Source organism: Lagopus leucura, unplaced genomic scaffold, assembly GCF_019238085.1.
Source record: "Lagopus leucura isolate 7727_CA_CO unplaced genomic scaffold, USGS_WTPT01 Super-Scaffold_100001, whole genome shotgun sequence".
Classification (NCBI taxonomy): domain Eukaryota; kingdom Metazoa; phylum Chordata; class Aves; order Galliformes; family Phasianidae; genus Lagopus; species Lagopus leucura.
This window is the reverse complement of record NW_024962262.1, coordinates 62,177,571-62,203,387: the sequence shown is the minus strand read 5'-3', so window position 1 is coordinate 62,203,387 and position 25,817 is coordinate 62,177,571. Positions and strand designations below refer to the sequence as shown.

The following is a 25,817-nucleotide window of genomic DNA, read 5'->3' as shown; positions in this document are numbered from 1 at the left end:
ACAAATGTTTTAATTCCAACTCCACAGAATCCTATTTATGTCAAATATTATTTATCATCTAAATAAACTAGCTTAGGCTGTCACTCACTCCTTCTTATTCATTTTTTTGTTTTGTCTTATTGTATGCATCTCTCACAAAATGAAAAATGTCTATTTAAAGATAAGTGGAAATATTACAGCACGCAACATTTTCGTGTCAAAATAATTACATTATTATTTTCTGAGTTAAATAATATAAGAAAACATTTTGATATGTCTTTGACAGTTGTAATCCTGGCAGGAACAAATCAACTTCTTCCAAAGTAATTTATACCAGATAAAAACAAAGAGCTCCCAAGCCCAAATGGGCCTTTTCCATCCAAGTCCCCTCACAGAAGTGGGATACGACAGAAGGAAATCCTGGTGCATTTTTTCTCCAAGGCTGAGCCAAATTCTGATCTGTCACAAAAGACTAATTGGCTCTCAAAAGGTAGTGAAATTATATTAGCCTGAAATAAGACGTGCTAATCTATGAGATGGTCCTGGAAATAAAGGAGAAAAAAAAAGGAAAATAGAAGGGGAGTAGTACTCTCTCTTTCCATCTCACTGAACCACGCACTATCATGGAATGAGCGTTTCTTTGTTAAAAGAGGGGACTTGAAAACTGTGGAAGTGGAGGCACTGCTTGTGAGACACAAAGACTTAACAGCTGAGGTCTCACATGCTTTTGTGAAAGACGTACTCCAAATAGTTTCCTGTGCACTCTGTTTTCATGGTGGTAATACTCAGGGCTTCAAATATGCCTTTTTATTCCCCCAGAAACATCAGTTGGTATTGGCTGACACCACCACATTTTTCTGATGGAGAGATGACAAAAATGAATTGATGGACATCTCTGTTTAATAAAGCAAATTTAAGCTGCATTGAGATACTCTACTGTATAATGCTCCATTTTTGTATAATACATCATGTACCGTTTCTGTGTGTCCTACAAAATAAAATTAGTATTGTTCTCTACATAGCCTTGCAGCCCTTATTGAAGACTTCATCCAGGCCCATTTCTTAGAGAAAAGAGCATAACTATGTTTTCATCATGTCTTTGGCATAAATGTTTTGTTTTTTAAGGATATGAAGAATATTTCAAAAGAAATGTCTCCTGTGCAGTTATTACGCCTCAGGAAATATAATAATTAAAATCATTTTATTTGTGGTATTAATTTAAACCCTGGAGATCAAATAAGGATCCAGTTTTTCCAATCTGTGTTCAAAAATAATGCATCTGTGTGTTTCTTCTAAAGGCCAATGCAAAAGTTTGGAGACAAACTCTCCCTTGGACTTCTATGTTCAGTAGACATAAGCTGAAATTCCTGCATTCAACAAGACAACGGCAGATTCACATCACCTGTGGACCCAAACTTGGGAGTTTGAAGTTCTGTAAAGTAAAACAGCTGCCTTAGAAAGCAGAGAAAAATTATACAAAGATAGAAATGTATACTTGGTATCAAGTCATAAGCGTCACTTAAATTAGAGCTTGCTATTCCAATGACTGATCTTCATGTTTCTAAAGTGACCACTTCTCTGCTGACACATAGGCTACAATTTTCTCCCTTTTTAACAGTATCAGAAATTCTGATCACTTACATTTTGTATCACCCCTCTCACACGCACTGTTTCTTGTTATTCAAAGTATTTCTCCCTATTTTAATATTATAATATAATAAATGAACATTTTCTATCATGATGAAAGTACGAGAAAGTTTTGTATGAAAGTTTCCACCTGCCCAATATAATAAAATGCTGGGACAAAACAAGCATACAATGTCCTAAATATTACTATTTTTGATCTTAGCATGCAGTGAACTACTTCGGTTACACTCCAGCTACAGAATCTTTCCAGCTAAAAGACAAAACATCTCAATGACAAAATCGAAGAGGCTCTGGATCTCTGGGCAATGTAGGTAATGCCTCAGAACTAATTTTATGGGAACTAACAATTAAAGACATGGAAGTCCTTCCGCAATGCTCTCATGCTATACCGCTCATGAAGAAAGGGAAAAGGAGAGCTGGTGTGATGCGTAACACCACACACATCTTCAGCAGGCCACTGGTCTTTTAAATAATCTCTAGTGAACAAATAAGATTTCAGAAAGTTTTTAGTAGATAATTACACTTCCTGATTTTGTAATTAGTGGAACTACATGTAATTACATAATAATTATGACGGTAATTACGTAATTAAGATGTATAATTATGTAGTAAAAAACATTATGGAAATAAAAGCCATCGACTGTATAAGCACAATACATTTTTAAAAATAAATTCTGTATCATCTGTTTAAAGATACCATTTTCCTCAAAATATCAAAGTGATTATAAGCCATCACTGGCAAGTTCTAAAATACATTTCTTATGCAACTTAAAAATCATACAGATAATTGTACCTTTTTTTAAATCTCTTTAAGACCTTACATTTATATTACCCTCCTGATGTCTAGATGCATATATACCAAATGGATTATACAAAGTTAAATTGTTTGTATTTGTATTTCCAATTTCTACCACAATATATGCTTACATTAGCATCAATGTCAGAATTCTGGTATCTAAAATACATGTGTTTTTTTTTTAATTACACTTCCACATTCATCAAATTTAAGGGACTTATGAATGGAAAAAGATGCTCATCTTGCACTTCTCACCAGAAAAAAGATCTTACAGCTGTGAGAAGTAGTAGTCACTAAAAGAAGCCATGCCACTTCTCACTTGAATTGAACAACAAAACCCCAAACTTTACTAACACAGATGAAATCAGAAAGACAAAGGTCTCTATAAGAACAATCAAAATTGCAGATGAAAAACAAACAATAAAGAAAAAAATAGCTTTAGAGATGATTTTCTGTTTCAAAACATGGGAGAACTGATAAAGCAACCAGACTATATTAAATAACCTAGGCTCTAAGTACATAGATATATGCCAACTTGTTAAGTAAGGAATAAAACCCGAAAGGCAAATCAGAAGATATTTTTCTCACAAAAGAAAAAGAAAACTATCAGTAGCAGCAGGGTATTTATGTGAAGAAGTCAGATAACCATTCCAGTTCATAAGGAGTCAGTTAGTCAAGCCGACCACATCATTCCACGTGGAACATTAAGCACAAGTTGCAAAAAAAATAGTCTTCATTAATCAAAACAACTTTATTGAGCCACAGCAAATGTACTCCTGTCATGCCACACAGCTCCCACACCGTGGACATATCACAGCTGTTGTAACTCATTATTTCTATGTATTTCATTCACAAGCAGTGAAAATAATTCACAAGAATTTGTAACTCCCAGAGAGGTGTCACAGCCCATTAAGCTTAGCGTTCAGAGAAAGAGTTATAGAAACATACAGTGAGTGTAATGGGGTTTACTTAGTTTAACAAAGAGACCCCACAAGCAGAAACAGAACAGAAGAAAACAGTTATGCACAAGACATTAAAATGTCAAATTGGTCATGAAAAAATGTATGATTGCTATGGAAGGATAACTTAGGATTTACAGATCAGCTAACTGCCCATGTGCTACATCAAAAGGGTCAAAATCCTCCAACGAATATTTTTTTGTTTGGAGAAAAGTTAGCGAGACTCAAAAACACACAAGAAAGTGTCATTTTTTTTCCAAGTCCCACTATCTTTCTCTATAGAAGAATACATCAAAGAAAAATGAACAAGTGCTTCCGAAGAGCTACCAACAGGTTAAATTCTTGAAAATTCGTATTCTATTACCTCTTCAAAACAACGTGATTGGTAGACAAAGTACCTTAAAACAAATGTGCACAGCAGCATTTTTTTGGATAGAAAGATCACTATAGAGAACTGAACTCTCAGCGATAGCATCTAGAGATGAGATGCAACAGAATGCTTTGTTTGTTGAGCTGCACTCCCCCCAAAAAGTTATGCCAGGTTTCAGCAATTGCACACATCTTTATGCACACAGGTTATTTACATGATTTCTCTTTATTTTCCCCTGGAAAGCACACAGAATCAACTACATTTCCTTTCATAGTTATTGCAACTTTCTCGTAGTCTATCTGCCTACAGTCACATGCCTGGTAGACATGATGCCAGAAGTCCTCATTTCATTGCCTCAGTTTCTCATACACATAATCCTTCCAGACATCTTACACAGGATGTCCTCCCTTCATCTGACTGAACTTGCACACCACTGCAGAGCAGGAACATCTTGCTCAGGCCTATTCATTCAGTCTCCCTCAACCTCACCATCATCACCAGCTGACAGGAGTACATACACTAAACTACAAATTGCTCTGACAACATCTCAATTGCAATCTGCCTTCTTTGAAAGATTTACAATTATTCTTCAATTAAAAATTGAGTTTGACCTCCTCCTTAGCGCATCAAGATGAGAACATCCCATGTCGAAATTATAGGATTCACACAAATATTCACAGCTGGGTTTTTTTTTGTGTGTTTTATCTATTTATTTATTTATTTATTTAGTGTCTAGGACATACAGCATAAAAGAGAGACATTTTTTTCCCAGCAGAATTTTGTAGCTTATTCCTCCATAAAGTAAATTAGATGCTTGTGGTGTTTGTATGTAAGGATGAAACAAGGAACATACAGATATATAGCTGTGATAGAAGTGCAAAAACATCCTCCGAATGTGCCTTTGGATTTACAAAATCATAGTCCATAAGAATACGATCACAACAATTACATTCCACTTTCACAAACTGACATGTACTTTGAAGATGCAGGTCTTCCCAACAAACAGGAACACTTAATCACTCTTTCCAAGGCTATCTCCCATCCTCACTTTCTTCTACCTATCTAATAACCCGATATGTCCAAACTTTTTGGAATCCAGTAATCAGAGGCTCAGTGGTTGAAAATATTCTGTGAAAGAATATACTGCAGCATCTCTGCAATTTCTGTCCCTGAAACACCTAAATGCACTACAAACATTGTGTAGTGTGACCTTATGTCTCTGAGAACTGGGATGGTGGAGAAGCGGTGGCTTTCAGTTCCACTTTCTAGCATGGAACAGAAAAATCCTATAATTGGGATCCTGTTTCTCTTCAAAAAAAAAAAAAAAAAACAACAACAACAAAAGCACCATGAACAATCTCAGTTATGTTAATACACAATTTCTGAATGATTTTGCAGTGAATAAAGAAACTGCAGCATCCCTATCCAAAGTCTTCCAGGAAGATTTAATTTATGCTAGGAGGGGGAGCTAACTAGAAACATCTGTGTGAAGCACAGTAGTTTCACTGACTTTATGTGGGCTCCATTTCTCTTCATTTTTAAAGGTTTTCATTTTACTGTAAAAACAAAATGAAAACAGTAATATCTTTGAATATTTAACAATGCCAATATTTGAATGGGATAACGATATAAAGCTTACTACACTTTATTTTGATTTTCTGATGACACAGCCATTAAAATACACTGGTTTCCATTTCTGAATTTTAAAGCGTACAAAAAGAGCATACTCCTGGATTTAAACATCATGTGCTTAAATCACTGCTGGTTTACCTATCCTTTTTCCATCCAAACAAATGGAAGATGTTACAACTTTGCTACTCCTACTGCTTCTTGCTGTTCTGACTGTTTGCCTAAGCAGCAACATCTGTTAGAGCCACAACCCAGGTTTGAAAACCTCTACTGTAAGGAAGAGCTGAAAACATTCTGAGTACTTTACTAGTCACAATGGAGCAATTTTTCCTTTCCTGATTAAAAAATTAAATCAGAGCAAACAGACCTGACACTATTACTGGCAGCTGTAAATTAGTGGTTTTGGCACACTGATATTGAAAATTAAATTGGGTTTGACCTGACATTGACTGTGCAACAATCTCTAATTTAAAAAGACTGCAAAGGAATTTCAGAGTTACACCTGTGTCGTCTGAAAGCTTAGAACTTCATCCACCTTTCACAATGTTAACACATTAAACTGTATCATCATCATGAAAGACCCTAAACTTTCAGTTGAATGGAAACAATTGCTTGGAGAACAAATGCAACAATTAATAATGGTAGTAGTAACTAATAATTGTATAATACAATTCCTGGATGTTCTAACTGACAGCTAACTTCACCAGTCTCTGTAATAATAAAATGTTGTGTAAACCAAACAGCTTATTTTTAATTCTTACAGGGAAAAGATGGACCAAAACCTAGATGTAAACGTGAAGATGACAAGAAGTAGACTAATAGACAAGAACGGCCGGAAAGAATTTAATCATGTCAGCCACTGTATTTTCCTTAGGTAACAGGACCCAGAACAGATATCTAGTGGAGGTTATATACTAACTTCAGTTTGGCTTTTGAACTTATCTTCCACGATATTAAAGGCAAACCCAGGAAATGTGAATGACATGAGGGACAATCTGTACTGTGCAAATGAGCAGAAATGATAAAAAGAGCATTAGTAGGCACCTGAATAAATACAATATACTGGGGAAGAATCAACACAGGTTGATAGGCCCATCACACAAACCTATTAAGAATATCATAAAGCTTTGAACAAGCATGGGGTCAAGATGATGCTACTAATATTGTTCATTGATTGATACTATCTCACTACCTAAACCTTTTAAAAAGAAAAAACAGGTATGGCTTAAGAGGGAATAGATAAATGACCAGCCAGAGATAGGAAATAGAGCTTGAGTCTATGTGGTTAATAGTTATGATGGAAAATGGTTACCGCTCGAGTTCCACAGCCACAGATTATATGCATAAGTGACCTGGGAAAGCGATGCTGGTAGTCCTCATATGAATTTGCTTGTAACACTACGCTATGCTAGAGTCCATGGTAATGAAGACTCAACAGATCTTATGAGACTCAACACTCAGACAATCAAATGGGAAATTAATTTCGCTTAGATAAACATGAAGCAAGACATCTAACATCATTTTTTTCTAAACCTCAGTTACTCAGAAATGAGCTCTAACATTACAAGCCGATTCCAATAGCTAGTTCCATGAAAATCAGCATGTAAATGTTCAAGTATACAAAAACTACATGATTTCCATAGGTCCCTTCTGACCTAGGATCCTGTGATTATGTGAATAAATTCAGGATTGTTGTTGAAAGTGATACAGAAGATAGCATAGAGGTTTTAAATGCACAAAACTCGAAGAAAAAAAACATCAATTATCCATCACGCACAGGATAAGCTTAGGGAAACATTCACCTTAAATATACAGAAAAGGTCTCTACATTAGAGAAGAAGAAACTGGTTGAAAAATCTATTAAGTTGTAGTATCTGCAATACCAAAGTGTTGGTTTGAATTTGTCTGTGTTTTTGTGTTTTTTTGTTTTTTGTGTGTGTGTGGTTTTTTGGTTTTTTTTTGCTTTTTAAAATTTATCCTATCTTCGCAATGCGGGCTAGACAGACAATAGTATTGATCCTCTTGCAGGGAAAGGGAGCAGGCTGGATGACTTTTGAACTCCCACTGACTTCACAATTATTCTTTTAGATTCCATTTCAATAAATAACACAGACCTTCAACATAAATAGCAGAATAAACAGAAACCTGTTCTGTAATTACAGTTTTCCATTTTGAAGAAGCAAATACAGAAAATGTGGGTGAAATAGCAGTGAAATCTCAAGGTTCTGAATGGACAGAAAGCATGAATTCCCTCAAATTTCCTTTCAACATCTATATCCTGAGTCTCTAGCAACTGAAAACTTTATAGAAGAACACTCCAAGATGAATAACAACCTTGAACTGCTAGCAAGAATAAGCAAAAGCTACAAGAACAAAGAACTAGTCTGTAAACTCACAAGTCCACGTGATTTAGTTTCAAAAATCACCTCCCTAAAAATAATTTTTTAAAAGTAAAAAAAAACAACAACCCCAAACCAAAATCCGAACAAGAGAAAATAAGTGATTTAGTTACATACATAGTAAAGAGGAAAAATAAAGCTCATAGAATCCACCATCTTTGATAAGTGATGCTGAACACTTGCATGCTGGCTTGTGAAATATGGCATGCAATTTTTTTTTTTTTTTCTTTCAAGGGGAAATAAACATAAGCTTTGTGTCCATTATGGGAGTTCACTAAATAAACTCACTTCAATAACACAAAGTAAATCAGTTACATCTGTTGCGAGAAAATAGAACAGTGGTACCTATAAAATAAGGTGACCCAAAAAGCTACAGGTAATTATTCTCAAATTCTGCATGTATTTTTAGACTAACAGAAAGATGTTTTCCCCCCCAAAAGATATCTGAAAAATAGGACGTAATTGCATACTGTGTTTGTTTGTTTAGTTTGTCTGTTTGAAGAGAATCAATTTTCAAAGGCGGGCATAGTAGATCTAATTAATTTGGCCTTAATGCTTGCTGCAGTACCACGCCTGAAACCATTGGATGACTGAATAAGATTATACAAAAAAAATTAATCTAGGTAAGAAAAATGCAAAAATACGCAGTGCTGAAAAAGTGAACCATCCAAGAAAATAGGAAGTCATAGCAGAGTTCTAAAATTTTCCTCAAGAACTTCTCTAGATACTACTTCTATTTAACTTTCTCCAACTAGTGATGGGGGTGTGGGGAACATTTTCTGATTAAGGCAGTCAGTGAGAAACTATGCGACTGCAGAAGACATCATATTATGTTTCAATAAACGTGAAGTTTAAATTTATAAATGAGATTAAGCAGTCCAATATGAAGAAAACCAAGAAAATTAAAAGTATGAGAAAACAAAGAAGCAAAAAAGCCACAAACATTAGATATGAACATCTGATTCAGAAGAGACAGAAGATTTCTTTCATCAGGTAACCACAAGTTAATGATACAATGCAGCTATGAACTATGAGCTACACTGGAAAGCATCAGTAGATGTACTTCTGTCAAATGTAGCAGTATACAAGACACTGGACAGAAACCATCCAGAACACCAGGTAAATTCTAGTTCCTCGCACTGAAAGATGAATCCAACCTAGAAAAGATTAAAAGACTAGGAAGAAGGATTATGCAGTACAGGGCTGTTCTTACTAGTGGAATCTAGAAGTTTATTAATGTAAAACAAAACAGAGATGCTACCACAGTGTCTAGAAGCACAGCAGAGAACATCAGGGAGGGGAAATATTCAGTAAATGGACAAACACAAGTTGAACAAATCAGAATGGGAAAATGATAGTGAATTTTCAGGAACCACAGGATGAGTGTCTGAAACACATTCTGAACAACAGTGAAAGGTGTAGAACCATCTACAGGTTTCAAAATGAAACCTCCATAAGATGTAATGGTCTGCTCTAGAAGGGGATGGACAAGATCACCCCTGAAGATGCATCTACTCTTATATCCTGATAATTAGGTAGATACACGCCAAGTTACTGAGTTTCAGCTAGTATTAGCTACCACTACATAACATTCCTTCAGTACATCTGCAAAGTTGTATTAGACTGAGATGATCTCACAGAGTGGCCTTCTTCTCTTAAGTGGGATTAAGAAAAGAAATAGGAATCTCTAAAGAAACAGACTAGAATCAGATAATTTGCTTAACTGAGCATTTTTTAAGCTAAGACATTAAAGCTGCTTTGCTTTTAGTGTAAAGATCATCAAAATTACATTTAGAAAGAATGACTTTATTTAGTCTATTTCTATCACCCAGAAACTTAGCTGGTGACTAAGGGAAGGGGAAAGATTTCTACAGTAGAACAGCAATCAGAAAAGGTGACTACAGAGGAAGTACTTTCTCTTAATCGGCACCACCAAAAGCACAGTGGAAGGCTCTCTATTAACAGTACACCTTACAGGTGGGCTCATAGCTCAGCTTTGTTCAGAATTCTACATCAGCCACATATTAGCACCAGAGGTGCTCTTCTGTCAGTTTGAGAATCACTTAGCCACACAAAATGCATAGCTCCATTATAGCTTAGAGATGTTTTACCTCGCAAATATTATGGTTACTGGAAGATGACAAGAGGAAAAAGTTTTCCTAACATCAGCATAAATTTTGTACTTAACAGAGCCTTGTAGGTAATCAACATTGCTGCTTTCTTGAGCCATCATTTTCAACCCTGTTAAAAACAGTCTTATATTATACCTGAACATGTTTTAATTGGCTTCTTTTAGAAACTGTATAGTTTTAATTAATCTATTCACTGAAGTTGATATATCCTTCAAACTACATGCACAGAGATTTCTCCAATGGCATAACTTTCAGGCAAAGAACACTTTTGAAAGTGCAATTGCTCCAAAAGAACAGAGACATATAATCTTGAATCTGTTATTCCAACACACCACGCTTCTCTTACAAATGATTCCCACAGTCCTACTTTCTTCTGTTTTCTTTTCTACATTACAGTCTAGTAGCCCGGATTTGGAGAGTACAAATGGATAGCTCTAGTTTCTAGAATGTATAGCTGTAGTTTCTAGAATGTTAGCTGCTTTTGAGCTAATTTTAATTAATTAATAATTTAAACTTACCTTTATCCTCTTCAGTAATCACTTTATCCACTGCATACTCCACATCAAAAATGTACCGGTAAAAGCACAGCTGAGTGTACAGGGCCTTATCAGAATACTGCAAAATAAAAAGGTACAAATTACAAACCCCAGTGATAAGTGTGCCTCCTGTATCTATTTCTCTCTGTTATCAAGAGGTGATTCTTTCTGCACTTTTCTAAAAGATATATTCTGCTCATGTAGTACTATTAATACTGTGATACTGTACTACTATAACACTATTATTACTATTACAAAAAAAATATTTTTACTACGACTCAGTACCCTTTTTCCTCGCAATTGAAATCATTTACATAAATCATACTAAACTTATCAATTCTTATAAACACAAAAATCACAATTACCTATTCTTATAGACACAAATACCAGTATCACGCTTTGGGGCCAAAATAAAAGTTATAAGGAAGATGGCACAATATAATGACGTTATTGCTTTAGTACATTGAATAATGCAATAATCCCAAAAAAGGAAAAGCTTTAATGTATATTTTTGATGAATACAGGTGTTTGGCTGTTTTCCCTCCCTCTCCATTCACACACACAGCTGTAGTTACATAAATAATGAAAAATTCAAATAAGAACAGGTGCATACACACCTTTGCAGCTATGTCATCACCTTGCTCTACACATCTGTGGAGGGCTACTGCATGTTAATAATCACACCTTCAGTTCAAAAATCTGCAAGTGTGTACATGTGGAATATCATATTCAATTAAATGCTCTGAACATCAGTGATGTCAAGCCTCTGCATTATTTCTCTACTTTGAAAGTACATCTGTATGCATTCATGTCACTGCTGCTGTGCATTAGGAGGTTGCTCAAACAGACATGAGATCTACCTTGCCCACAAACAGGCCCTTTAAATATATTTTTCTTGAACTCTCGTTTAACAAAACCACATTCCAGTCCCTGCTATTTAAGATACTGGTGTTGAAATATTGACCAACAATGGTTTGAAGACTTGTGCATCACAAAAGTCTTTAAGAATGAAATAACTATAGCTGCATCAAACGTGGAAGTACCATTCAGTATTTATATAGATATGAATTCTTGAAGACTTTCTTGATGATCTACAAAATCAACAAACACCTAGCCACCACAGGTTAAACTGATGTTGACACTCAGTATACCACATGGAAGATGAGACTGAAAACAGAGAGGAACAGCAACTGGCAAACTATTTCTGTTTATTGGAATTCTGCTTTCACTTAGCTTTTTAATTTTCTACCCAATCATGCCAATTTTAGTTACTAAATTCAGCTAATTTTGCACTTGTACTGACAGGTTATAAAGTATCTGTAACTACAAAGCAACTCATGTTGAGACATTTGACAACCATTACTACTGCTTTGTTATTTCTTTATATATTTTAACATTACACTTTTTTTCCAATTCATGTAAACCTACTTTAAAAAAAGACACACAGAAGCTTATTTTATTCCTTATTAGCTATTCCACGATATGCATCATCATTATACTATTATACACCAGTTATTTTTAGTAAATCCTGATTACTGCTTCCTGAAGAAGAAAAAAGGAGGACGACAGCGATTAAGTTATTTGTTTAGTTTTTTAGATTCAGCTGTAATTGCTGGTACACATCTCCCTGACTGCACACATGAAGCAGGTTGAATAGAACACTGAAATTACCTCCTTCATAATAGTTTGTTTTGATAATGTATTGTGTGTCGAGATGATGAGAAACAGTTGCTGTCAATTTGATTAGCCATTATATTTTTATGTTAATTGCCATTATTGGGTCCATTCTGTTTAGTGTCACCATAGAAGCCATACAATGTTAGCATAAATAACAAATTGGAGTAAATTAGGAAGATATATTTTTGCCAATTCATTTTAATTGCCCCTCAGTCCTTCCGTCGGTTAACGCAGCTGTTGACCCATAATAAGCGCTAGGTCAATATAGCTGCTTGTCAATTCAGAAATGCAAAGTGCTGTGTTGCTGGTAATGGATATACAACAACCTTTGCCAGCCAACTGAAGCAAACGAATGACAACCCACACGAAAGAATAAAGCATCAGCTATAGAGTTTAGTGACCTGATATTAGTAGGCAGGCTAATTGAAAGTCACTGCTTAAATGGATAAAAAATACAAAAATCGGTATGCAATAATTTATACACGCAGACATACACATATATATAAACAATTTATTATTTTAACTTGATTGTTTTTTTAATTTTTTTAAATTGAGAACGTGCTAATACTCCCTTGCCTTTAGGTTCCTGACACATTTTAAAATCAGTTATCTAGTGGAAAAGAAAAGGGTTTTTTTCATGCAACAGTGAATATTATGGTATATTTATGAAGCTAAAGAACAGGTGACTTAAATTTAAAAGAGCATTAGAAATTACTTCTATCGTCACTTCGTGTGTTTCTTTAATTTCTGATGACCTGTAAGCTTAAAGAAAAAACTCTAATCCTAAAACTTCAAACCCAACTTTACACTTAACAGTAAATTTCTGTGCAAAGAGAACTTGACAGCCCTTAAGTTAGCATATGATCTTCTCAAATTTTGTATCATTTATGTATTCTCTTTTACCATAAAAGACTGAATGGTGAGTACAAGAAAACAAAACCTTATTTTGAAGTTCTTATTGTTCCGTGATGTTTGATTTCTTGATTTCATTAAGAACTGAATTCAGGAGGGTCTGCCTCTTTGACAGCTTCCATTCATGGAAAGAACACTCTGTACCAAAGCAACCAAACAACTTTTTTTTTTCTTGTATTTAAAATAGCAATAAGCAGATACAGGAACCAAAGTCACATAGTTTGCAATCACCGTTACTCATTCCCATGACAGAAAAATTACATTTGTATTAGAAAAGTAACAGATGAGAAAAAAAATAAAAAATCATTGTGTTTGGCCAACAGGTAATCATCTGAAGAAATCTGGGTTTGAAATGACAATTGCAAAACCCTAACCTGCCCTCCCAGGAAGAATCTGAGATTATCTAGTAAGAAAATGATGGTGTCTTAATAGAATCAGTACATTAGAAACATCAGCAAAACAAATTTTCCCAAATAAAGACAATAATAGGACCCCAAATGCTTAGTCCTAAAGAAAGAAAAATCTTGCTCAGCTGACATATAAACCAGCAAATGTTCACTACAGCACGCATCAGGAATGAAGGCCGTAACATATTTGTATTGCTGGTCAGCTGTGCCTCTATACATCTGAATCCACTCAGTCTTGATAGCAATGAATAGCTTAGCATTTATCCTGTAACTGGTGATGTTTGAACAAAACACTGAAAGGTAGGTCTGTCTCATCCTCTATCCCACAAGCTCCTAAGAATTCAGCTCCAGAGCAAGGCTGTGCTGTGTACTTGCTCCACTTCTCTCTGAAGGCCAAAATTCAAGCAGTGAATGGCCTAAACTCCCTAATTTCATAAATGTAATCAGAGAACAGGGCATTTACAGCCCTTCTGGCAAGAACAGAGGATCAAGCTTGGTTTGCCTAATTTTGCACAGTGTGGGAAAATTTCCATTGGCCACCCTTACTCCAACTTCTGAATACCAAAGCTTATTTGACTTTCTGAAAGCAAGGGAACAAGATGGATTTCATCACTGCCGAGCATCCTTCCTCATGCACTGGCTTAAAGGGAGAAGTTATCATGCTCTGTCTCTTATTAGCACTTCTCTTGTGGAAGGAACATTGCTGGCAGCTGTATATAGGCGATGAACTTAGAAGGCTTCTCCCTCAGTGCTGGCTGATTAAGATTCCATCCCAAAGAACTTCAAAAGTGAGGTGCCTAATTCTCCTTCATTTTAGTAACACAGGAGCCTGAGCAGCTAACACACCATCTTTCAAAGTCTTTTCAATAACTAAAGGCAGTGACCTAGAAAATCCAGTTAAGAAAGGTCCAAGAAAATAAAAAAGAGAAAAGCAACCCCAAAAAGAAGTTGATGAAAATTCACAACAGCTAAAATGCAGAAGACTGAACTAACAATTCTAGTTCTGATGTTTTGCTTACCCAAACACAGTGTTATTCTAGCAAACACACTTTAAATGGAGCGTAAATGTTCCATGTCTTAAGACATACTTTTGAACAGGCTAGAAAGATAAATACTACTACTTAGAACAATTTTCTTTGAACTGCTGTCAGTTCCTATATTTACCAAAGAAAGACGTGATAGTCAATGCCTTTTAGATGACCCATATTCCTTTAAACTCAGGTTAAGTCTTCTAGTCATGCTTTGGTATCTCTCACATTCCTATAGTTCTCCATGGTCCCCTCACACTCATGACCTTTACATTATTTTCTGATTTGTTTTTTGCACTTTTGCTGTCCTCTGTAATGGATTCACTCTAATTTCTGCAGGCCCTCTCTGAGCTGCTGTGACTTTGTACTCCATCAACCACTGTTTTCAGTTGTGTCACCAATGGCTTTTAAGGATGATGAAGGCAACAAGAAATAAAAAAAAATCTCTCATTGCAGTTTGCTAACTCTATCAGATTGCTTTGCATGGGAGATAATTTCCACAGGCTACAGAATTTATTTGTATTACTTCAATTAATTATAATACAAAACAGTGGCAACACTTCATTAATCAGCTGCTTGAGAGAGTTACTTTTGCAAAGTCTTTTTGGTAATTTGATTAGAAAGAACCATGGCTCTTGCTATTATGATATGATTCACCGTGTCCAAACAAACCACTTAGGGCTAGTTCTTAATACTTAAAAAATAGGAAAGAATGAAAAAGAAATGGAAAAGAAGTCTCTTGGTAGAAAATTGTGTTTCAAAGACTTTCGAGGCTTGCATGTAGTGGAGAGAAGCATACAGGAAATACTTCAGTGCCTTGAGAGGCATTTCCTCCCCTCCCCCTTAGAAAGATGCAGTAATTAAAACCTAATTATTATCTTCATTTTAAACAAAACCTAAAGTGAATACCAATTAATAACAACATACTAATGAGCATCTGCTGTGATGAAATTGAATATGAATGTGCTGCAAATTTTGGGTAATTTATTTTTTCGGGGAAGTGCCACTGGTCTCAATCTACTTCTGGAAGATTGTATAGACTGTACACATTTTCCATCATCTCTCTTATGTGCAGCAATTTCTATTTTCAAAAAGAGGGCACTACTCAGCACTGTGGATGTTTATGTATCCAAATGCTATCCATGCCATGGTGATTTCACAGCAATAAACTGAAGCATAAGACTATGTTTTACACACCCAGTGTATTCTCTTGTAGAAAGAGCCCAGCTGCAACACACCAAGCTGACACAGCCTTTAGGTACTACCAACCTGTGAAGGTAAATGTTCCCTTAGAAAACAGCCCATGAAGTATGGAGGTCAATAGAAAAAAAAGCATGAAAAAAGACTGAATATTCTTAGATATTACCAGGTTTATTTTTTCCCCATAAGGTAACTGAAATGACAAGAACTTGTGCTGGTTTAAGTACTGTTTAGTAATTAGAATGTTACAGATTACAAAATCAGCATCACAAAAACTCTAGATTGAAATTCCAGCGTAAGAATAAAACGAGTAAGGAGCTGGGTGAACAAAGATGAGAACTCCTGCTGACAAGGGACACCAGACTGAATAATGGGGTTAACAGAATACCTCCAAGCGTGATTCTTAAGATTATTATTTCTAAATGTTTTTATTTAATAGGGCAGATAATGGCAGGACAAGGTGAAATGGGTTTAAGTTGAAAGAGGGAAGATTTAGGTTGGATGTCAGGGAGAAGTTCTTTACTATGAGAGTGGTGAGGTGCTGGAACAGGCTGCCCAGAGAGGTTGTGGATGCCCCATCCCTAGAGGTGTTTAAGGCCAGATTGGATGGGGCTCTGGGCAGCCTGGTCTAATATTAAACTGTTTAAGTTGATAGCCCTGCCTGAGGCAGTGGGGCTGGAGCCTCATGATCCTTGAGGTCCCTTCTAACACAAGCCATTCTGTGATTCTATGCTTCATTCACAAAATCTGGATATAACATAGCTGCCTGTTAATGAGATTTACAAGTCACTAAAATAGAAAAGGAAATAAATGTAACAGCAATTTTTTTTTTTTTTTTGGCCATAAGGAAAGCTGAATGAGTTATCTGAAACTCGAGAGAGTCCTAAGCCAGAACTGCTCTGCTGAGGATTCATAAGATGATATTTCAGACTCAGATAGGAAGGCCCATGGAACAGATACACAAAATGCAGAACAAGTGACAGCAGGCTAGATAATACAGAGCTCTGCAGAGTTCTGGAGGAATGCAAAAATGAATCTGCTGGAAAACTAGTGGTGGTTGATTACCTCTTCTTAAAGCTGACAGTGTAAGCAAGGACACAAAATAAGCGTTGATCCTTTTCCAGAGATAGGACGCTTTTTGAACAAAAGCACTGAGCGTCACCTGTACTCAACTAAAAAATTCTCATCTTGATAGGTAACTAATCCTATCCTCTACTCCTGGTCTCAGCTGAGTATGTGGCAAATCAAATTCAATTCACGAATCTAGCAAAAAATTACTTCTTACCTAATCTGGAGAAAACCAACCCACCAAATTAAATGGCCTTCCTGTGTGGTCAACAGCTGGCACAAGGCAAAATAGCAAACCATGCTGCAGTTGAACAAGCCAAATAAGCTGCTGTCAACAAAAGAAAACAATATGTCCTCCTGCTTGAGGGTCTTGGGCTTTACCTTTCTTCCCTTACTCAAGCTCATCTGAGCAGCCCAATGAGTCCTGGATGTGAGAACAGAAGTCTTGAATAATTGGAAATGACTTGCACACACCATACACAAATTTCATTCTGATATGTTCTATAGTCTGAAATTTTCAGCATCAAGATGCTAATTTTTTGTTACTAAAACTTCACACAATTATACAAAAGAACCAAACACTTGAAACTTAAAGGCAGAGTCTACATTATCTGCTCTGATAATGTTTTTTTTTAAGAACGCTGTAACAGTAACCAATCAGTCTACACAGAATCAAGCTAAAAAGACTTTGCACACATGTAGGTCTGTGTGTATATGCATACAGGTCTATGCACTACATAGGTATGCCTACACATGTATCTGAACACAGATCATATATTTATAAAAATGAAATAGCAAACAATAAACATAAGCTTTTAAAAATTGCATTTATATGTACGTATTTTTACAACTTCTGAGAAGTCCAGAAACAGCCCTTACAGTGGATAATGAAATTTTTAATAATAGCTGGTTTTCATACAGAATGTTTAATGGATTGATAAATAAGATCATATGAGGTGATGATCTTCCACAGTAATCAAGGTGGCATCTTTGGTCAATTCTTCCATTCTAAACAAAACAGATCTGACCAGTAAGCTCAAGTATTTAACTATCACTTTCTATACCACTTGGTTTTTAACATTCGCCGAGTCAGTTTTGAGCTGGGACAACTCACTACCTACAATACTGAAGATGCAGCTGATGTGCCAAGACCATTCATGCTGGCAACACGGCTCCAACCAGAGGTAAAGTATGGCTTGGTGATTGGTAGGCCTGGTGGATGGTTGATCCTAAGGGTCCTTTCCAACCTAAATGATTCTATGATTTTTACAACTGAACATTCCAAGTTGCAAGCTCTGTCCCAACAGACTTTGAACACACAAGCATCCTTACATAACAGGCTTGCAGAATACCATCAGCCTCAAGATGCAACCCACCTGTTGAACCTATGCAACATACACCATAATTATTTTATCTTAGGAGTTTATGGGTAGCTCATATAATGCAGAAGAGAACCGAGGACAGTCACTGCCATATGCATACAAACATCTGTAATCTTATGTTTCTAGTTAGAAATACAAGATTTGGTTTTACCCAAATAAAAACTGCATTCTAAATAAGAAGAAAGAACCCTTAAAAAAATTAAGAGTGCAATCTGCAACACAGCTCATAGATGTGGAGAGGCTGCCAAGTATTAGTGTTCTCCTTCTGGCCTTCTGGAAGCAGTAGTATTGCATAACCATGGGATTTGCAGATTAACCAGTCTGGAGCATGAAAATTCATCCTACACTTTCAGATGGGGATTGTACAAAAAATCCTTCAAGCTATCATCTACAGCAACAAGGTTAAGACTTGAAGTTTTTCACATCAAATAAAAGTATGAGCTTTACTGAACAGCTGATGAAAGAGACATATTACTCTGGAACAGGACTCTCCTGTTCAAAAACACACAACTGCATCCATACAGATGCACTGAACACTGCTCCAGAGAAGCTGATCCCCAAATCATTTATTTTTTTTTTAAAAGCCTTTGATCAAGTACTTGCCCACTCAATATAATTTGCTGTTTAAAATAATAAGCAAGCAAATACACTCTCAAAACACATCCTCTCCTTGGTGTACAGGAAAAAAAATCCATGCTGATGTTTTTTAAGACTAAAACAATCACTTTCAAACTCATTAATTTCTGGATTTCTGGAATTACATGATCCCTGAAAATCTGAAGTGGACAGTAAGAAGCAGTCTGTAGAAAAGGCTCAGTGAAACCACATTAAATTGCAAACCACCTCTGCAAAGCAAAGCTGTTCCCCTGCTGCAGAAATAGAAGAACCATGGAAAGTATTCGCAGTCTATCTCTACTGTTACAGAAGAACCTAATACAGATCCAGAGCTGTGTCTTGTTTTAGAGAACTGACTGATCTACTCATTGAATGAGGTGCACTCAGCAGTTAACTAACATTACTTATTCAAAACAGAGGAAATAACCACACACATTGGAACTCTCATCACTGAATAGAATTCTTTGACATATCAAGCAATTTCATGTATTTCCATACAAAAATCTAAAATAATGATTGTTTTTCTTCTAAGATGAAACATTTTATATACTTTATGTGAAGACTATAACAATGATAAGAAAACATAATTCTTGTGAGAAAATTGGCTTATACTCATTTATTTGAATTGTGATTTTGTTAAGAAATGGGTTACGCTGCATTACTTTCTTCTAAAATAATTTACTAATATTCGTGAAATGTTCTTTTTTTAGCCGAATCTTGATTATCATTCAAGAAACACAAGTACAGCATTTAGAAACTGTTTTATTAGTAAATAAACAACGCTATAAATAGGCCAGATACACAAACAAATAAGCTTATCTAAATATGTTTTAGATGCAAAAGCATGCAAGTGAGAATAAAAACAAAAAAATGATTTGCTGAGAGGGAACTGAGAATACTGCTTTGTATTACCATATTTCTGTTTCTCAGAACTCAATGAGCCCCTCAGCTCTCTTTCCCCTCAATTCCAGCTTTTAGTCCGGGAGTTAAGAAGTTTGAAGAACTACTTTTCCTCTCCACACTCCTAAGTTTTCAGCTTTTAATAAACTACTCTTTGAGCTCATCTACCGTGATAAATTGAAGCAAGAAACATGCTTGCTGCAGCAGACACTACTTTGTCCAAAGCAAATTTAGCATTCCAGTAAATTCTAAAGGACTTGCGAACAATGTCCTTTCTCACTGATCTTGATTTTTCTTAAAAGTTAAAAAAAAAAAAAAAAAAAAAAAAAAAAAAAACAACACTAGACTGGTATGAATACCTGTATGGATATAAATATTCATTATGCACCATGAAATATTTTGCTATTAGATCAGAATTATCAGAAATTGACTGAAGCCCCCATCTCCATGGTGCCAACAACTTAAGTGACCAAATCCTGATGATTCTGAAAGACTCTGCAAAAAATTACTGTTTCAGATGGAATGGTAAACAGACTTGCAATACACTTTATTTAACTTGCTTAACTTATTCTGAAGCCAAGACGTGCACAGGTGACTCCTCTGTTAAATAAGATCTTTATCTCCCTGTTCTGACCAGATCAGGCCCCAAAAGGTTATACTAGGATTTATCTGTCTCAGTGTACATCACCTTTATCAACACACATCTTGATCTCACACCTCCGAAGCAGCTCTCACATACTATAGTAGAATGGCTCTCTCATGCTAAAGAAATGTCATGTCATGCAGGAGAAAGGAGAAAGTATCTTTTTCTGTGGGTAGCACTGATGCAAGCGCTAAGAACAGTTGCGTACAAAGGCACATCTCAATGATTAAAGACAACTTTGTCTGTTGCCCAAGGACAATGGGCAATGCTAGCAATTTAGGTACCATGCATAACACGAGCAGTTTGTTATATTGCTATGTGCTCCCTCTGCAAGTACTCAATATTATGCAGACTTTATTCCCATATGCTTTCCTATACCTCTGTCTAGGCAAAATAGGTTGTCTTCAGTCTTCTTCACAACTCAGAGAGGATCCGTAAGCACTAAAAGTGCCATGGGCATCAATGTACACTTTTAGTTTTCATGCATTTATTTTTAATGGTATCTTCTTTAAAAACATCTCTGGTATCACCTATCAATCTAATAGTGTTCTTAATTATCCATATTTAACCAGATGCACGTCTAAAACAGATTGCTGCTGACATCTATTTTGTAAACTGCTTTGAAAAAACAGATTCTGTCCTGCATTCTTCAGTTCACATGCCCAAGCAGAAAGATGGATCCCAACCATGAGATTATCCACAAAAATATAATAAAAATAAAAAAATTAGTTTATCTCAGACTGGACATTCAACCCTTCAGGCTTTGATTCTGTTGACAGGTCTTACTGGTGAGGTCAACTCAACTCAATGCGCATGTGCACATTCCAGGGGTAAAAGAGAGTGTTAAATCCCCACACAACCCCAAAATAATGAATTTTCATTCAAGAAGTGATGAATAAAGTTTAAAAAAAAAAGAAAAAAAAAAAAGTATATAACAGTATAACAGTCTGGAAAGGCTGTTCTGCAGATCCTCAAATGTTTCCAAAATTGTTTGTCTGAGCCACTGAAGAAACTTGGTAACATACGAAAAAGTAAACAAACCGATTAAAGAATTCTAGCAATAATGATGTGAATGACATAAATAATCTGACCATTTTCATGGGACACTCCTAAGCAGGCAACTGAACTGGAATTAATTTAATAGCTGCAACAGAGGTGGCTCTGTAGCTCATTAATAAGAAGAACCCACACTCCCTTTATTGTCACATTTTATTGTTTCTACTAAGGATATGAGGGACGTTATTTTCCATAGATGCTTCCCATGCAATACAGTCTAATCCAAGAAAAGAAAAACATAAATGCATATAATTACATTTTACCATAACTAGACCCTCATAATATGATCAGTAGAACTTCCCATATGTAGTTCATTTACGTTAATGTGTCTTTGTGTAATAATCACACCCCTGGAAATCATCATCTGGCCACCTGGCATGGGGTGGGGTTGGAGAAGAACAGTAAGCTGCCATTTTTCCAGTTTCCTTACTTATTATTTGCGTGACGTCTCCTTGCTTCTCACAAGTGCAAGGAGTCCAAGTTGACCACAGCTAGTAGAGTTATCATCACACAGATGAAATTATCAGGTTATTATCAGGTCTTTCCATTGTTAGTTAACCTACTACAGACACTTAGATGAAGCCCAAGAAATAAATTTTACATAAAACAAACGAAGAAAGGATACTTCCACGAAAGGCATCCCCATTAAATGAAAATTCTTTGTTTGAACAGTGGCTTTAAAAAAGCTTATATTGATTGTATTTTTAAGAATACAGATACCCCAGATACAATTGTCTTCAAGGGGTTACATTAATGTTTCCACAGTGTAAGGAACACACAGCACCTGATAGTAACTGATTTCTCTAATGGGTAACCCTCCCAAAGTGATTGTTTTTGCTTGAAGCTGAAAGAGACACTGGTTTAAATAAAAATCACTGGTTCCTATTGGCTGAGGAAAGGTATCAGGTGTGAACCTTCAGTAACAACCAATGCAATTTCTAGTTTTGACTGAAAGTGCTGCAGTTACAAAGTAAGTAAGAAGAATGGTGGCATTATTTTCATAGTGAAGAACACTCTCCAGTGAGTTCTGTCTCTTCTGGAGAAAACAAAAACGCTAGGCACCACCACCAACACTGAATCCAAGTTAAAAATTCTGAATATACTCTCACAACAGTGACAGAAAAAAAAGATTTTCCCATAGTACTATTCCCTAATAGAAAATAAATTGTTCCTCAGTGCTTGACAAGGCCAGAGAGGACTTGTGATCCACCTCCATCTCTGCAACAAGATGCTTAACCTTCAGTTAACTTCAGCTTCCCTGGCATCTGAAAGAGTTTTTATTTAAAAACAACAACAAAACTAACAGAGTGGTACTAATTCCTTATGTCAACCCTGTCTTTCTTTCTTTCTTTCTTTTTTTTTTTCTTTCTTTCTTTTTTTTTTTTTTAAAGTGCCCTGGATCTTAGACCCTTCCCTTATACTAGGGAATCTGCTCATACATGCAAACTATAAAAATGTCAATCATGTAATCTTATACTAAGTAAGGCTGCATAAAAAATGACTTTAACCTTTGAAGTATCATACAGCATCCCAGTCCCCAGATTACAGGGAATGAACAATCAATCACGGAAAAGGACATTCCATTTTAGTACATGGATGCCCAGAGCAGCTGATCTCAGAGGATTCCATAAACATATTTGGAAAAAGTAATAAGAAAAATGTAGCTTACAAAAGTTTCTGGTCCAAAAAAAGTTGCATTGATAAGTTAGCTATCTTCATAAGCTAGACAGGATCATAAGAGCACCTAATACAATTTACTTACTCCAAAACACAATTTCAAGAATCAACATTATTGTTTCATACTCTCAGGACTCCTTCCTGAATCTTATGTAATAAAAAACCTCAATCCAGTTCTGCACAGCAAGATACTGGTATGGCAACCTTTGCCCACAAACAAGAGGTATTCATGTAGTGGGCAGGTCCACAGTGCACATCAAGGTAGTTAAGAGTGTGCCTGAATCAAAGACAACCAAAGGAACAATTCAGAGATACTACAGTTCATCTTCTGTTTTCCACAAGGAAGCTCATCATGACTTTTCGTCTTCCTAATAAATAAAGACTCTTGGTAATAAGGTTGCATAAACACCAAGAATTATTCTCTCAAATGCAGCCAGCTGTGAAAGTTTAGTATTTCCTTTACTTTTACAGATTGCTGAAAAGACACATTTTTTTTCACTACCTTTTCCTTACAACCTTATAATTTATTCAAATTTGTATATCCACTCCATTTTATCTTCACATCACTGTGTAAGGCTGCAATGGAAATTGTTTGTGGAAAAGCATGTCATCTTTACTACATCATTTGTTTGCAAGGCTTCAAGATTACATTATCTTCATTAGATCATCAATAACTTACTGTAATATAATGCACTGGATATATTCAGTCAAGAACCATTAATTCTCTTCTTAAGGCTTACATGACTACAAGAGAGCACTACAAACAATTTTTTCTGGTAAAACGTTTGGGAGATGGGCTGGGTTTTTTTTTAAAAGATTTGTGCAGCCAATAATGTGTAATTTTGTTCCCATAGTACAGCTAACAAGAGGAGCAGACAATTCTTTTTTACCATAACTATTTCATTATTTGGAGCATCACTCTTTCTGCTATTGGGAAGAGACAGATGATGCTAAAAGCTTGCTGGATGCAATTAGGTTAGATAACCTTCCGTGACAGCAGGAACCCAGCCAAACCCTATACAACTAATTTTCCATGCCAACAGACTATTTTGTTATGCAAGTATTTTTGAGTGGTCTTCAGCAAGAACACACTAGGCTTCCCATCCTTACCATGCAGTACTTCTCTATATTATGCACTAGCTGAAACTTCTCAGTTGACTTAACAAAATCACCCATGTAAAAATCTAACCAGAGGTATTAGAGCATCAGTGAACAATAAAATAAAAATCTGACAAAATGGCAGCATTTTCTCATCCATGTGGAAGTACAAAAAAGTACATCTTAACTGCTTCTGCTACGTAGGTATTCAGAAACATGACATTCCAAAAATCATCTAGATCATGAAGGCAGAGTAACCAAATGCATGTATGCCTTTTCAAGCAAGAAGTTTAACAACTGTCAATCCATCTAGCTCATGAAAAACAGAAGCAGACTTTGATGCTCTACATGAAATAATATACAGTGCAGAAAAGCATTTTTACCAAAGTATCTCGATTGGTTACCAAGAAAACTGAAGTGGTAGTTGCCAGGTTGTAAAAAGACTCGAAGTTTAAGGTTTATGAGAAAGAACATGAATGTTTCAGTTTTGCCCAACATCAAATATAATACGTTCTACACGTCAAATAATGCTGAAGGTTTCATGTAGCACCCAAATTATCTTAGCACAAGCTATTTATAACCTGCTCATAAAATTAAAAAAAAAACAACTGAAAAACACTAGCCTGATGATAATATCTGTTATCACTACTATCCTACTCCTAGAACTCCTAGAAGCAGTTTTAACAAATGCTACTTTAATAGCTTACAGAAGCTATTACTCCTGCCCCTATGTTCAAAAATGGAATGCCATTAACTGTGCCATCAAAATAACAAAAAATCCAAAATGGTGGTGAATTAATTCCCCCAGTCTTTGCGAAACAATCCCCAATGTAACAATCAAGTCCATAGGACCTATAATTGCTATTAGAGATTAATTCTTCTCTACGAGCCTTTATTTTCTTTCAGAAGTGGTTAATACCAATCTAGCCCTCTTAACAAAGTGGCCTACAGCAACATCCTCAGCACGCAGAAAACCTTCTTCTGCTGTGTAGCCATCTTGCCATTACTGTACTGGCTTCTGAATGAGTGATCTACCTAAAGCACAGAGAGGCCAGTGAGCCTTTCTCTAAATGAAGAACACTGAGGCAGACTCTAAAACAGAGCCAAGAGCTGACCTCCAAAAGAACTGCAGGTGGTGCAAGACCCCTAAAAGCTGGGTGACACCTTTCATTAAGGTCTGCTGGTCAATTCTCAGCCTACTGGCCAAACATACTCAACTGACTACACGCTGCTCAGCTGCCTCCAGCTCCATTTGCAGCTTCATTTTGACACAGTATTCTTCAGCTTTTGATCTTAGCTGCCACACAATGTTTCTCTAGGTTGTTAAACAGCTGCTGTGCTCAATCCTTGAGGTAGCTGCACTTCAGTGACAAAGTAAGTGAACCTATATATAGTCTGTAAATCCATTTGTTATGTCTAAAGTACTTCAAGATTTAGAATGTACAAGAATGCACATATATTAAGCTTTTTAAACTCTAAAAAGGGGGACTGCCATAACTGGCAGGATCTAGACTCAATCACTTTGTACTTAGCGGTTTGAAAAAAAGTGCATGCAAATTATTTAGAATTTTATTCCACTTTTCAAAGCATGAAGTTAAATGTCCCCATTCCTAAAAATAATAATAAAAATCAATAACTATTATTCAGTATTCATTTGATATTCCACAATGGACCACTGTGAATTTGAACTCCAGGAAAGGTTGCTGT

General features: G+C 35.9%; 1 protein-coding gene across 2 annotated transcripts in view; it reads right to left on the bottom strand.

Annotated features, from left to right (window-relative positions):
• POLA1 (DNA polymerase alpha 1, catalytic subunit) overlaps positions 1 to 25,817 on the bottom strand; it is a 193,224-nt gene that overhangs the window by 30,916 nt on the left and 136,491 nt on the right. For both annotated transcript variants that reach the window (XM_042867742.1, XM_042867743.1), the window contains one exon: positions 10,430 to 10,526. In XM_042867742.1, the coding sequence (XP_042723676.1) occupies positions 10,430 to 10,526 (97 nt within the window). The remainder of the gene's footprint in view (positions 1 to 10,429; positions 10,527 to 25,817) is intronic.